This window comes from Anguilla anguilla, chromosome 16 (genome assembly GCF_013347855.1).
Source record: "Anguilla anguilla isolate fAngAng1 chromosome 16, fAngAng1.pri, whole genome shotgun sequence".
Classification (NCBI taxonomy): Eukaryota; Metazoa; Chordata; class Actinopteri; order Anguilliformes; family Anguillidae; genus Anguilla; species Anguilla anguilla.
Window position 1 is genome coordinate 26,217,458 of NC_049216.1, and position 14,857 is coordinate 26,232,314.

The following is a 14,857-nucleotide window of genomic DNA, read 5'->3' on the forward strand; positions in this document are numbered from 1 at the left end:
TCTCTTTTTTTTTTTTTGCTAAAGTATCAGAAATAACGTAATGAATATCGCGCATCATTTTCCCCATGTTTAGGTTTTAGTCTGCTTTCCTGGTAATGGGAACTGTCCTGAGTGGGTCCTTGTTGATGCGGGGAGTGGTTAGAGAGCTGCAATTAGTCGGTGCAATGCAAAATGTGCACTGAAAGCAACTGTTATATGACCAAGGCTGAGTTAGAACAGTGCTAATGTTATTTATAAAGCGTTGTTTCTCAAACGTTACAATTGTATGACAAAGAGCCAGTTACTGAGTTACAGTTTATAATCCTTTGTTCTCAACGCGGATGGAGAAGCCAGCAGATTCGTTTTACCGACAGCTTCCAAAAGTGGTAAGTGATCGCTTGCTTTATCCATTTACAACCAACGTTAGCTAAAGTCACGATAAGTGATTTGGTAGCTAATGGACAAGAATGCACCAATCACGAAAACGTACTGTAGCGCTACACTGAAGCAGAGATCAGGCGAATCTGAGATGGAACCATGCTCGTGCAGCAGAAGTCGCTTTCACACCAGATCAAGCTCGCATAGCAGGGGAGACCAAACAATAATGCAAACAACGGCCATCTTCCCAGACAGTTCAGTGGGTTATATCAGCCGTTACGTAGGGCGAGTACAGTTTCGTGGTTTGGACGCAAACGTTACACAACCCAAAGCACCATGGGCTTTGGCAAGTACCCCCAGCATCGAACTACAACAAACACGGTGCTCCCATGCCACTAACTTGCGCTTTAATAACATTTTTTACGGACGGCAAGCTTATGTAAGCATTTAATGTTTGCTCGCTAATTAGCTGCCGTTAGCTTGCTCAGCATGTTTCTATATAACTTGCTAGCTACTGAAAAATGCGTATTTCTACTTAACTGAAGACATCTGTACATCGATTACCTTTATTACCTTTCAGTCATTAAGATTTATATTTAACAGGTTATTTTCTTGCTTAAAAACGGGTGATTTCTGAATATGAAATGTGTCTTATGAAGTTACATATGAAATGTGTCTTTTAAAGATAAAATTGTGATAAAAACTGAAAAGAGTCTTGTAATGTTTGCAGGAACTCCATGCCCACCTCAATGGCTCCATCAGTATTGCCACCATGGAGAACCTAATTTCCCGTAAACCACATCTCAATATCCAGCACAGCATGACTGCCATCCGTAAGGGTCAGCGCAAGACACTGGATGAGTAGGTAGTCTCTTCATAGCCAGAGATTATCCTAATATGCCAACCTGATTCATCAGTAACCTTTAACATTACTGATAAATCTCTATTATTTTGCAGATGCTTTGAGGTTTTCAAAGTGATTCAGCGACTAGTAGACACAGAAGAAGACATTCTCATGGTACAGTAGCCTAATTCCTTTTCTCCTGCTCATGTTTAAGAGGGAAGTATGACTCTTTGCAACATTGACCATTATTTGAAGGCAGTTAAAAACCATAACAGAATCACAGAACATCTGCTCTTTATAATCACTTTTTGAGCACCAGTATTTTCTATTGCATTGCTGTTAATTTATCTTATCAACTTAGCATGAAGGGAAAATACACTAGGTTAAAATTATGTGGAAAATTAAGAACTATTCCAAGTCTTTGTAATGATCGTACTATAACCAGAATTATGCATGCAGGGAGAATAAGAGGTGTCTTGACCTACAGGTTGCCAAAGCTGTGATTGGTGAGTTTGCTGCAGATGGAGTGAAGTATCTGGAGCTGAGGAGCACACCCCGTGAGGAGACACACACAGGTATCCTTCTCTGTGAGGACACACACACACAGGTATCTCCCTCTGTGAGGACACACACACACAGGTATCTCCCTCTGTGAGGAGACACACACAGGTATCCCTCTCTGTGAGGACACACACACACAGGTATCTCCCTCTGTGAGGACACACACACAGGTATCTCTCTCTGTGAGGACACACACACACACACACACACACACACAGGTATCTCTCTCTGAGCACACACACACACACACACACACACACACAGGTATCTCTCTCGATGAGGACACACACACAGGTATCTCCCTCTGTGAGGACACACACACAGGTATCTCTCTCTGTGAGGACACACACACACACACACACACAGGTATCCCTCTCTGTGAGGACACACACACACACACACACACAGTTATCCCTCTCTGTGAGGACACACACACACACACACACACAGGTATCTCCCTCTGTGAGGACACACACACAGGTATCCTTCTCTGTGAGGACACACACACACACACACACAGGTATCTCCCTCTGTGAGGACACACACACAGGTATCTCTCTGTGAGGACACACACACACACACACACAGGTATCTCTCTGTGAGGACACACACACACACAGGTATCCTTCTCCATAAGGAGACACGCAGGTACCTCGCCCCGTGAGGAGACACACACAGGTATACCATTTTATGAAGAAAGACACACAGCGGAGCTCGCCCTGCTGGCACACAACACAAAGAAATAATTGAGTCTTTGGTTTATTTTTCAAAATGATGTACAATTTTTTTTTTACTGATAAGGTTTAACAAAGAGGATGTATGTGGAAACAGTCATTGAAGCCATTCGTCAATGCCAACAAGAAGGTTTGGACATTGAAGTGAGGTAAAAGCAACATTTAACCGCACTAAGTACAAGCTTAACTATTGATATATACAGTATATTGTATACTGTTGTCATGTCTGATCATATCCATGGCAAAAATAACTCTGAGTGTCTTCACCACTTTAGTAATGACTTCACTGTATGTACCTCTTGTCCTATCTAGGTTTCTAGTGGCTGTTGACCGAAGGAATGGACCTCAGGTTGCCATGGAGACTGTTAAACTTGCAGAGGATTTCATGGTGTCCAGTGATGGTGTTGTGGTTGGACTGGATCTCAGTGGTGATCCGAAGGTCAGTGGATCAAACTATACATAGTGATTTCAAAATATATTCATACCTTTGACACATTGTAATTAAAAAAAACTTTTGTTTGGTAAAATGGAAGTGCACAATACTTTTTTCTCAGATAAATGACAGTATTTATTACAATAAAAATGCATACAGCTATTGCCAACATACATAAATGCATGTGCACTATATGCTACAATGCTCTGTTATAAAAGGCATGGCAAGTATTGGGTATCTTTAATAAAAACCTTGTTTACTCAGTCAAGTTTTTCAGTTTCTGTCAAATGGAAGGCTTTAAATTATATGGTATCCTTCCAAAGGTTGGTCATGGAAAGGACCTCTTGCCTGCTCTGCAGAAAGCCAAGAACTGTGGACTAAAGCTTGCTCTACATCTATCTGAGGTATTGAGCTGCATATCTATGACACTTTTGGAAATAATATTCAGGCAGAAGCCCCAGAAAAGCAGAAACTGCTTTGTTCCAGGTTCCCTCCCAGAAGGAGGAGTCAGAGTTACTCTTGACCCTGCCTCCTGACAGGATTGGCCATGGAACGTTCTTACACCCAGAAGTGGGCGGGTCCCAAAGCTTGGTGGACAAAGTGAGGGAGAGAAATATCCCTCTTGGTAAGAATATACTGCCAGTCGTTTCGACACTCATTTTCTCACACTTACATTAATTTTTTCACACTGAAACAGAGCGTGAACTCAATGACAGAATGTTTTAACCGTTTTATTGGCCCTCATCCCTTGCAGAGTTGTGCTTGACTTCCAATGTGAAGGGTCAAGTGGTGTCATCCTACGATAAGCACCATTTCCTGTATTGGTACCAGCTGGGACACCCTTGTGTACTGTGTGTGAGTATATATATCCCATTCACCACACCACTCTAAAACCCCTTCCTATCCACACATTAAGACTCTTGACGTTTGCTTCTTTGCTCCCCGCAGACTGATGATAAGGGGGTGTTCAGCACAGAGCTCTCTCAGGAGTACCAGCTGGCAGCCTCCACGTTTGGGCTCAGCCAGGAAGCCATGTGGGCGCTGTCCCAGCGGGCCATCGACTGCAGCTTTGCCCCCGATCACCTCAAGGAGAAGCTGCACCAGAGGTGGGTGTCACTCCAGCCCCAGGTCTTCCGCTGACTGCAGCTGCACCTCAGATGGGGATGTCCAGATGGATGCCCGCAACCCTCAGGGAAAGGAATGTCTGTGGAGAAAAACATGCTGTGTCCAGATTCTGAAGTACCACATTCAAATTGGGGAACAGAAAAGCGGTTCAATTGACCTGTGGTTTGTTAAAATATTTGTCGTACTTCGATGAATGTTCCGATGATCACCTAAAAGCAGTGTGCTTTAATAGATTACAGTAACCCATAGTAATTTGTGAAATACCCAAGTTGATGCAATTCTAATATAACACTGGTGAGGCTGGTGTTTGTTATGGCCAGGCAAGCTGAGAACTGCCGATTTGGGAGCGAGGGAAACCACTGTCAACAGAAGGTAGACCTAGGTGAGCAGGAACACGAAACCCTTTAGAGATCAAGAATGGTTTTTACCAGAGATAACCTTGTGGTTTGGGTCTCAAGACCATAAATGTTTTGTACAAAATTAGAAAAGTATAATACTGTACTTCAGGGTAGCACCTGAGAGAGGGATTAGCATCACTGGGTGTAGGTCACATGTTTTTGGGAAAACTATTAGAGATTATGGGGTTTTGTAATGGATGTTACAGTTTGATGTGACATGATTTCTCATAGCTTAGACTAATACAGAAAATCTGACAATTGATCTTTTCACTATCAACAGACTAAGCACAAATAAAATTATAGTTTGTTAATTCAAGTTCAATGTATGAACAAGGAATTAAAGGCTGCAAAAAAAAAAAAAAAAAAAAAAAAAGGGGAACATTAGGTGAATTTATGTATAAAACATTCTTAAAATATACCTCTAGTATTCTGAAGGTCTGTTTTGTCACTCAAGTCCTTTCACACTATACACTGACAAACTTGAAACAGTTACTTGAATTGGTCTAGACTCAGTCTGGTTTTTACTTTCAGACTGTAGAAGGGAGAAACCAGACAGCACTTGCACAGTTTGGGAACAAATACGAATGCAAATGGGTACGGTCCATGCAAAGCATGGCTCACTTACAATGAAACACTTGAGTTACTCGTATCCTCCTCTCCCCCAATGATGTGAAATCTTCTACACCATACCTTTGAGGTATCAGTTTATGATATGGGAATCCGCAAAATAATCTGAACCGTGGTTCCGTTAGCTTTTCTGCAGCACATGAGAGCCTAGGTGCAATGCATCGTTTCACAATATGCAGTCTGACTGATGTAGTCTAAAAAGCAATGCACCGAGTAATGGTTTCATTTTGAACAGAAAGTTGCTGAAAAAGGGTTGCAATTCAAATATAAAATAGGCCTACATACGGTTGCAGCCATACTTCAGTAAGGATGAAGGACAGTGCATTTAGAAAAAAAATAGTCTGGGGAGAAACATCAGAACCCATTATATGCATGATCTAACCTAAGAGGTGGATGGTGTAATTTACCAATGAACGAACAAGGTATGCCAAAATTCATAACTGGATAGGGGTAGACAAGTGCTTTAAAATCTGCTGTAATGCAATTAGAAATTTGCTTAATCCATTTTAACATCTTGAATCACTCAAGTTGGATACTCATGTGGACCATAACAGGTGAAATGTAAAAGACAAACAAATGATTTAGACATTGATTTTCCTTCTATAAAAAAAGCAGACAGTACCCAAAGTCGGTCAAGTGCAAATGCAATTTTAGTGCTTTATTTGTACAAGAGGAAATGCACATTTGATTGCTGCAGCAACATCTGAGCATGGACCGTCAAATTAACCTCCCACACACACACACAAACACTGCCATTCCCACACAAACAAACAGGAAATGCATCGATGCCTACATCCTCTCAAGGGTAAGACAGACCGTAGGCTATATAATCACCATTTCAGAGTGAGGATAGCATCTTATATTAGCAGCATTAGCTATCAGTCACCTGAGGCATAAGGGGAAACCAAATTAAAGCCAATTTGCTACAATAAAACAAATAAGAATCTGTAAACATGAAAATGGCCACTTTTCACAAAAGACAAGTCAAATACTGTTTTTTGTAATATTCAGACAGACAAATGGTATACAGTGATGAATTCACAACATCATGCAACCTTTTCCGTGAATCATTGGTCAGTACGTCACACCATGTCCACTTTTCACAACATCCACTGAAAATGCTTCACTTGACCCACTGTGCACAATGAGACATTGTAAATAAAAATGGAGTCAGACCCCAGTTCCTCCTCCCACCACCCCTTTTCATGAACACCCCAGTACGCTTATGGGGATAAACTCCATTGCTGTGTGGCATTTACTGCTCAAAAGCACTCAACTTTTGGGATTTCACGGAAACCAACTCTAGTCTCTTGCAGTAGTAACAGCTTAGAACAAATAACATTTTGAATGGTCACAAAAATAAAATTTACAAACAGATTTAAAAAACAAAAACGAAATAAAACAAAAGGCCAATTAGCAAAAATGGCATTCTACTGTTCATATTCTCATTCACCGTGTGTGGGGGAGGGATGCTTCAGTTCTCTCACCTACACGGCTTGCTGCCTGGAGCGTGCTGGGTGTGTGGGCTCTTCTCCGATCCGCCGGATCAGGTTTGGGTTGCTGCAGTCTTTCCCCGCTCTTCCACCGAGGGGTTGTGGAAGCCGCGGGTGCCATCGGGGCCGCGGGGCAGCCTCACCACCCCGGGCGGCAGCCCGTCCGCATTCTGGATCTTGCGGCCCATCATCGGGCTGCCGACGGGGCTGCTCTCCAGGGAGGCCACCTGGCGCCGACGCTGCACCCAGGGGCTGCCGATCGGGGTCAGGCTGCTGTCCGAAGAGTAGTCCGCCCAGCGGCGGCCGGACTCCGGGCTCAGCCTGCCCTCGCTGGCCAGGGGAGACATTTGGATGTGCGGGGATTTGCGCTGGGGGCAGGGGCTGGTGCGTGGGCTGACGCGGGGGCTGGACCAGGGGCTGGAGCGGGGCGACAAGGCTGGGCTCAGGTGATTGTTCTGCAGGAAGCTGGCACCCCCTCCTGTGGGGCTCAGCTTGTTGAGGGACTGCGTCTTGCGGACCGGCCTGGGGGTGGTGGGGTTGCTCTCAGTCTCTGACGAGCTGCAGGTGGACTCGTCCAGGTACTGCAGCTCCCGGACTCTGCTGTTCAGGGAGCGGCTCTTGCGCATGCCTCCCTCCTCACGCGGGCGCTCTCGGAGCACCTTCTTCTTCGGCGGCTTTGTCCCAATTAGGACCACCTTCACTCCCAGGGTGCTCGTCCCCTCCTCCTCTCCTGCCACGGCCTCGTGGGCCCTCACGGCAGCCTCCACCTCCTCAAACTCCACGATGGCGCACTCCTCCACCCCCAGCTGGGTGTAGCGTCCGCTCAGCTTCTTCAGGTCAGCTGGAAGTTCCTTCGCCGGTTTCAGGACGCGCACGGAGGCGATGGGGCCGTACGTCCCGAAGGCCTTGAGCAGCAGCTCCATCAGGCGCTCCTGCTGAGTAACCCCGCCGCCTTCGCAGCCGTCCCCCGCCCCGCCCTCCAGGGCCACGCCCAGCTCAGGCCAGCTCTGCAGCTCGCTGAGCAGCAGCATGCGGCTGGGCAGGCTCTCGCTCGCGAACACGGGCACCGGGGATCGCCGCCTCACCTTCCGCCCCTCCTCGTTCAGCTCCAGCAGCGTCGACTGTCTCAGCGCGTATGCAGTCGTTCTCCAGTCTCGAGTTAGATGCTTCACCTGGTAAGCCAAATGTAAAATTACACACAAGTGGTTGTCAAACAGTTGCTCAGGGCATATGATCATGAAAGTTCTTCCATCTCAGTTCCTGAGAACTGCGGAAACGTTTTTCAGTAGTACTCATGCAGTACTTCTGGCATGATTTTGTATTTCAAAAAATCACCTTCCACAACTTTCAGCCGCAAATTACAGCTTCACAGCACTATGATTAATTGCAGCAACATCCTTCTAAAGTTTAGTAAGAACTCAAGTTCAATCATTTCCTTATGACCCAAACATTAAAAGGAAATTGCAAACAGGATAAGGTGTCTGACAAAATTCCACTGAAAAAAAAGTTCCACTGAATTTTAGAACAATTAAAATGATTGCCATTTTGAAATCTTTATTTTAAGCAACAGAAATCCCCAGGATTTTAAAACAGCTGATGAATAGCAATCTTGTTACAGAATTTCCCTACCGACAGAACGCAGCAGCCAAAGCAAGCATACCTTCTTGAAGGATGTCAGCAGTTTAACACTGACGAAGCCCAGCTTGTTACGACGGACATGCTTGAGCAGGAAAGCGTCGTGCTCCAGATTCTCATCAGACAGGTAATATTCGATCTGTGTCACCAGCTTTTCCATCAGCTCAGGGTCCGGGGGCTGCCAGCTCACCTCCTCCAGTTCCCCGCCACTTGTACCTGCACCACTGTGAGAATGGAAAGAGGTGACACTGCTTACACAGCCATATACCTAGACACCTGGAGAGAGAAAATGTCCATTACTGAAGATAACCACATAAATCATTCCATCTAAAAAGGATGCTTACAGTAGGAGGCCAACTGCACAGCGGAAAGTGTTGACAGGTGACCTTACACTGCACTATGCTGTGCTCAGTGGGGTGTGTCCAGCCAACTGCACAGCAAAGTTTATTTCTATGCAGAAGGCCAGTCACTACTCAGTGTCAATGCAACACCAGGGTTGGATTCTGAACCAGTCTTCTATTCCAATACATGTAGGCACATTAATATACACAAAGATAAGACTATACCGAGAACTTAGTGGTAAGGGTGTTACAGGGATGACTCACCACCCCCTCCCTTAAAAAGACAGTCAATTCTATTCCCACGCTAGCGCCACTAAGGCAAACTCCATCCTACGTGTTTTTGGTAGTTCCCCATACAGCCAGCAAGTGAAGATCGTAACGCAATATATCGGCGAATGTAGTGCATTAATGTCCTGTTATTAAATTCAGCAATCGGGCTAGGTCATGTTTAACAGCCAACCAGGTTAAGGTTTAGCACAAGTTACACATAGCCCGCTGAGTACAGATTGAGAATTACATTGCGAATAGGCCGAATCGTTACAAAAGACCTGCCAATGGATCAGGGTCCTAGGCATTACAAAGAACAAAAATAGCGCAGGGAATGACGCAAAGGAATTAAAGCAACAGGTCTTCGTGAAGGTGTCATGAATTCTCTAGTTGGCCGGTCGCTCGGTTTTACGTCAGTGGGATTACAATGCATGACTACAGGTGGATAATGTCACAAGGTTAAATTAAAGCCTACTTTAACACAACATAATTAAGTCAACGCTTTATAATCAACACTATAGATTTTATAACGAGACCTCCTTGTACAGTATGCCCGATGTTTATCGCAAACTGATTAAGTAAATGGAGCCAAATGCAGGAATAAAGACCCTAATGGTCTAGTAGCCAAGCCTGTAGCTAAATTACCTGGATTTATCGTGTCTTCCAACTTCATCTTCGCTGCCGCTGCCCTCAAGGAAATCTATAGGGTTTGAGGAGTTTTCGTCATCTAATTCCTCGTCTTCAGCTGCCTGAATGGCAACAGTTATCTTTACTTGAGTCATCATCCCCTGCAGCTGTCTATCGTCCGCTCCCTCTTCCTCAGCCGTTATCAGTCTTGCTGAATCTGACATAGATTCTCCCTGGCAAGGCAACTCCATTGCCGCGCTCATACTGTCCTGAATGAAAGCTTTGGTTTTCGGCTGGTTACCGTCCTCTGCAGAAACTATTATGTTCTGAGATCTCTCAGCAACAACTGCGCTATCCTCGATACCTTCGGTAGTTGATTTGCAGGTGAAAGGATACTGAGCAAATAAAGGCCGACGCTTTGGGAACCAGTGCTGGAGGATAGAAAGAGGTATCCCAAAGAAGCGCTCCAAAAATTGCCACAGCTCCCCGATTGTACCCTGCGGAGTGTCCTGTGGCGGCGAAGGGCTAGCAGCAAGCGAGATGCAGCTCGGAGCAGGGGAAGAGGAGGGGATGAAAGCGTTGTGTGCGCTTACTTCCTGGTCGGTAAGAGGCTTTCTTCCTTTGAAACGAGCTCTGGGATTGGGCCATATCGTCTTTCCGCATTCATCTTCAATCCACCAGCAAAAACCTAACTGAAACCAGTGGGAAGGCAAGAGCAAAGAAAGACAGCGGAGAAACGTATGGACCAACGCGTGCATTTTCCTCCTTTTTTTGGTATGGTTTGCTTGTTTTAGCGACGCGGCTGCCGTCTAACAGGTGGTTTTATAAGGTGGCAATTAATTTCTCAATTTGGTTACAACACTCGATAATCAGGGCAGGTTAATGTGCCAATCAATGCTACTGACCCACGGTAGGTTCTCGACCTGCAAATTGGATAACAAGCTTTAGCATTTAGGGCGGATATGGCTGTTGAAGGATTTATTTTTGAGAAGCGCTCTATAAACTCAAGTTCAAAGCAGCACTTTGTGGTTTACTGATGCTAACAATTAAATTAGCATCGAATTACGTTAATTATCTTTTTAATCGCACAAAACATATTTATGATAGCGTCAGTCAGTTATTTCTCGACAAGCAGTAAACTTTCGACAGCGGTTAATTGGCAAAAAAATGACATTAAATCGTCTCGATGGATTTACAGCAACAACACAGTTTACCCCAATCTCATCTGGTCATGTCAGGCATGAGGGATTGGTTCATTATGTACTGTAACAACCTTGCTGTTGCAAACTCATGCAAATCAGTGCGAACGGCCATGCAAATCTTGAGGAGAATGCTGTCTCCTCAGCGCTGGCAGAAGGCACCCAGCTAATGGAATGACTCATTCCTTGCACCGCAAAGCCCTGTCTGGCTCGTGGCCAAAGTACGTAGGGAAAGAGTGTGTGATGTCATGTCTCTGCAGACAGAGGGCACATCATCCACCGGAACTGAACTGGTTATTATCCCCTGCCAGGTCTCATCCAAGCGTGAGGTGTTAGCTACAGACCAGCACTTAGGATAGGCAAAGCCGCCCCAGTCACGTGCAGGTTGTGAGAGAAGAGAAACTCCCTTTACCCACCTAGACAAGCCACACAGCTTGTAGATGAGCCAAAGCTTTTTCTGCCAATAAACATACCTCACACTGGCGCTGCCTCTTCTGTCCAAAACTACAATTATTGACTTTCATGTATTTCCATACTGTCCAAAACTACAATGTTTGACTTGCATGCATTTCCATACCCGCACAAGTCATAAAGTGAATTCTGATGCAGAAAATTTGATTCAGCCTCCTCTTTTCAGCTAAAATAATTCAGGTTTCTACTTTGGTGCTGATGAGAAGCCCAATCCATTATGTACATTAGTGTAGCTCAGAAAAGTAAAAATATTAAAATGTAGCATTTTCCTGGTAAAAACAGTGGTTGTGTACAGTTTTCTACACTGATTTTGTTTCTTTTGAAAGAGAGCAGTTCAAATAGCAATGCGACATTCTGAAAACTGGATTTGTTACAGTGATAATTTTGTAGGCTGGTCGATGACTTTTTGCTGAGGGAGCATGATTTCTGGGGAAGAGGTCTTATTAGAGACGGCTGTGTATTCATCCCTCACTTTGATGGACAGAATGCTGATGTGTGCAGTAGAGGATTCTTAGTTGTATTGGATGTGATGGCATTCATTGGAGGAAATCAGAGTAAGGGGCTAAATCTTATACTGTGACAACATAACATTGGCTCCTCTTTCCCTTCACATTCCCCAGTTACAGGGACTTACCTTTCTTCCATGCAGCAACACTTCCTTAAGGACCAGCTTTATGGTGCTGGTGGTAGTGGGATCTGTTCTGTTTACAGGGCAGAGCATAGAACAGGGCCCTGCTTCACGAAGCAGGATTTCTGAGTTAGCTAGGTAACTGCACAGAGTAAAACCTGGAACCGTCCTAAATCAGGAACATGGACTGAAGTAAAAAGGTGTTCCAGGTTTTGATCAGCGCAGTTGTCCAGCTAACTCGGTAATCCTGCTTTGTGAACTACCCCCCAGATCTCTTCATTCCTTGCATATATTTGGCAACACATTCAAAAGCTAAGAGGGATAGTTCACTAACTGGCATTTTCTTTTGATATTTTGATGTATGACGGGTTGTGTGTGCAATGAAGGATATTTTGTACAATGGTTGTATTCAGGGGTTAATAATCTAAAGTAAGATGATAAACTTACAGGAACCAGCTTGTACAGCTACTTAATGTCTGCAGAGGTTGTATGTGTGGATGTTACTTGACTACTCTTTAAAAAAAAAAAAAAGTGTTATCTTATTTTTGGTTGGAGCTATCTCCTATAAGTGGTAGGAGAGACACCACACAGCTGCACTGACTATGAGTCTGTGGCCTAAGAATAACCCCACCCACCCTGCAGCTTTTCCCTGTGGAAAAACAAGGTGATCCTGGGGCCTAAGAGCACAAAGCCAGGTTTAACCATGCCCCCTGCTGTTAGGGATTAAACCCCCCCCCCCCCCCCCCCCCCCCCCCACGTCCAACGCAGTGTGCAGACAACAGAGTTTTCATTATTGGCTATAAGTGAGTCATCGAGGGACTCCCATCCTGCATATCCAGGTTCACTGCAGAATTTAATGAGGGACCTCTGAATAGGATATTTTTGCTAAGAATAGAAGGCTTTGAGGGTTGAACCAAACAGCAGTCTCTTATTAGCACAAGCATGCGCTGAATTATTAAAAGATGTGACCATCTATCATGAAAAATGTATTCAGCAAATTGCACACATTTATTGAGCACTTTTGTTGTACTTGTCTAAGAGCATTGTTACAAGTCATACGGTGAGAAGAAGTGACCAAAAGGTAGCAGAAAAATCCATCTAAAATGTATATATGAACCCACAAAATCGGAGCACCAACTTTGTTGGTAAATGGTAAACAGTGCAGCATGCTTATAGACCTGTTTTAAACTTTTCTACGAGAACAGAGCCTGTCAAACAAATCATAAGTTCAAAGAATTATGGGCGATAGTCATCATTCACCTGAGCCACATTACTCCATGATGCCATTGGATGTGCTTTGTAGGGGTGCCACTTTTATTATTATTATAATTATAATTATTATTATTATTATTATTATTATTATTATTATTAATAATGATAAACCTTTATTTAACCACTTGCTGAGGAAAGCTGATCAATCCCAAACACCCATACTACACAGTGTTCCAGGACTTCATGGGCACTAATTGTGTCATTAGCCATCAAAATGGCTGAAGTAATTGCATCTGCCTCCATTTGCTCATGGTGGGCTAGACCAAGTTTGTCACTGATGTTAATTTACATTCGCAGGTGTCTATGGGTCTAATGCATTTACATTAAGTCTTGTGTTCAAGTATACATGTACTCACATTTGCATAACTCTCATAACAGTGACTGCACAAGATATTTTGACACTTTATGTAGTGCTTCAGGTGCTCCTAATGTTCTGTGAATTGTGGCTGCATCAACTAAACCACTGCTGTGAATGTTCCAGCAGATGTATGGCCTCTAAATCCCGAAAAACCCGAATTCTCTTGCGTTGAAGAGCTAAGTCCCAAACCACTGGGGTGAATATCATTGCCAAAGTCTTGGTTTTGGACGATATCTATGAAACATGACGTTTTTGTTTTCCTTCGTCCAGGACACCTTCCATAAAAAGTGTATCTCTGGCTTTACTTTCCGCAGGGAGGTCAGAGGGACTGTTGCACAAACAGCTGTGTGGATTTTATGGACCACATTTCTTTTCTTGTGTGTCCTGAGTCCAAGATTTTCCAGATTGCATCCCCTGTCATTGGAAATGTATTTGAAATAATATTCAATAAGAGTAGTGATGTGCCAAGCCCGTAAGCGTGTATCTCATTAAGAGTATAAAGTAGGTTGCTCTGAGCCAGCTGAGTGCAAAAGGTCTCATTAGGATAAGGCAGGAACAAGTTATTCCTTTCCTGCCTGCCCTTGGTTTCCCTAGCTGCTTAAAGCTTTTAATTCCATCTAAGTTTCTGCCAGCAAAAAGTGGCAGATGGGCTTCCTCAGCCGAGTTTACCTCCTGGCTGCCTTCTAGTTATTATAAGAGAAAGGCTAGCTTTGAATGAATAATGTCCCTTTTCCTTGTAATATGTAGAATAAAAAAGTATGATTTTTACAGTCCTCAGAGTTTGGGCTGGACATCTGCTTTTAAGGACTTTAGCTTACCTTTACATTTTTCAACAGCAGGGCTAGCTGGAGTTGCATGTTGTTGAAAGGGACTCAAGTCACACAAAGTTTTTTTTTTTTTTGAGGTGGGGGGAGGGGGGTTGTTAGATATGGGTCTTTGATGTCTCACCAAAACCATAAAACATCTTCTGGAAACGCATTTAACCAAATTATTCACCTCTACGTATTAAAATTGATAGATAGGCCTACATATTTAATGAACCCCAAGGGTAACATAGTTTTGCTTCATAAGCAGCATTATGACTGCTACTACTCACAATAATAACAATAATAATAATAATGCCACCGTATTGTCATTCAGTATCCTTGTTGTTATGTGCTTCAGCTTTTCATTGCGCTTTGAAGTAATTTAGTTGTCTATCGATAATTGTTAAGTAATTATCCAATTAAATATTTAGTATGTCATTTCTGTGGCACTGGTCTTTCCAGGACACTAAACACAGAGCAGCACATGCCCAGCATCTGTAAGTGCATCTGGAATTTCCACTATTGCCTATAGAGGACAGCATTTCCCAATGTATAACTGCAGTGTGTAGATACTGAAAATACCATAGCAGTATGTGAAGACTAGAATGTGAACGTGCATATTTGTTTCATTGGCTAAATCAGTCCAGTGGTTAATCTGCAGTAGCATTTTTTGAATTAGGA

General features: G+C 43.8%; 2 protein-coding genes across 2 annotated transcripts; one reads left to right on the forward strand and one right to left on the reverse strand.

Annotated features, from left to right (window-relative positions):
* Window positions 1-105: 105 nt before the first annotated feature.
* On the forward strand, window positions 106-4,804 carry adal (adenosine deaminase-like). The gene is made up of 10 exons (XM_035396446.1): window positions 106-365; window positions 1,088-1,218; window positions 1,315-1,375; window positions 1,689-1,776; window positions 2,564-2,645; window positions 2,809-2,935; window positions 3,253-3,333; window positions 3,416-3,554; window positions 3,684-3,784; window positions 3,878-4,804. Exons 1-10 carry the CDS (start codon window positions 321-323, stop codon window positions 4,067-4,069), a joined length of 1,047 nt encoding a protein of 348 aa, XP_035252337.1. The 5' UTR covers window positions 106-320; the 3' UTR covers window positions 4,070-4,804.
* Window positions 4,805-5,707: 903 nt separating this feature from the next.
* larp6a (La ribonucleoprotein 6, translational regulator a) lies at window positions 5,708-10,246 on the reverse strand. Its single transcript, XM_035395853.1, has 3 exons — window positions 9,461-10,246; window positions 8,233-8,431; window positions 5,708-7,744 (listed from the first exon to the last, which is right to left on the reverse strand). The coding sequence occupies exons 1-3, from the start codon at window positions 10,198-10,200 to the stop codon at window positions 6,626-6,628; spliced, it is 2,058 nt and encodes a 685-aa protein (XP_035251744.1). The 5' UTR covers window positions 10,201-10,246; the 3' UTR covers window positions 5,708-6,625.
* Window positions 10,247-14,857: the final 4,611 nt, after the last annotated feature.

Coding starts and splice junctions, on each gene's coding strand:
- adal (XM_035396446.1), top strand. CDS start 321: ATGGAGAAGCCAGCAGATTCGTTTTACCGACAGCTTCCAAAAGTG. Junction 1,777..2,563: donor CCGTGAGGAGACACACACAG/GTATCCTTCTCT, acceptor TTTACTGATAAG/GTTTAACAAAGAGGATGTAT. Junction 3,334..3,415: donor TTGCTCTACATCTATCTGAG/GTATTGAGCTGC, acceptor GCTTTGTTCCAG/GTTCCCTCCCAGAAGGAGGA.
- larp6a (XM_035395853.1), bottom strand. CDS start 10,200: ATGCACGCGTTGGTCCATACGTTTCTCCGCTGTCTTTCTTTGCTCTTG. Junction 8,432..9,460: donor GGAAGACACGATAAATCCAG/GTAATTTAGCTA, acceptor CCATTCTCACAG/TGGTGCAGGTACAAGTGGCG. Junction 7,745..8,232: donor TGCTGACATCCTTCAAGAAG/GTATGCTTGCTT, acceptor TTGGCTTACCAG/GTGAAGCATCTAACTCGAGA.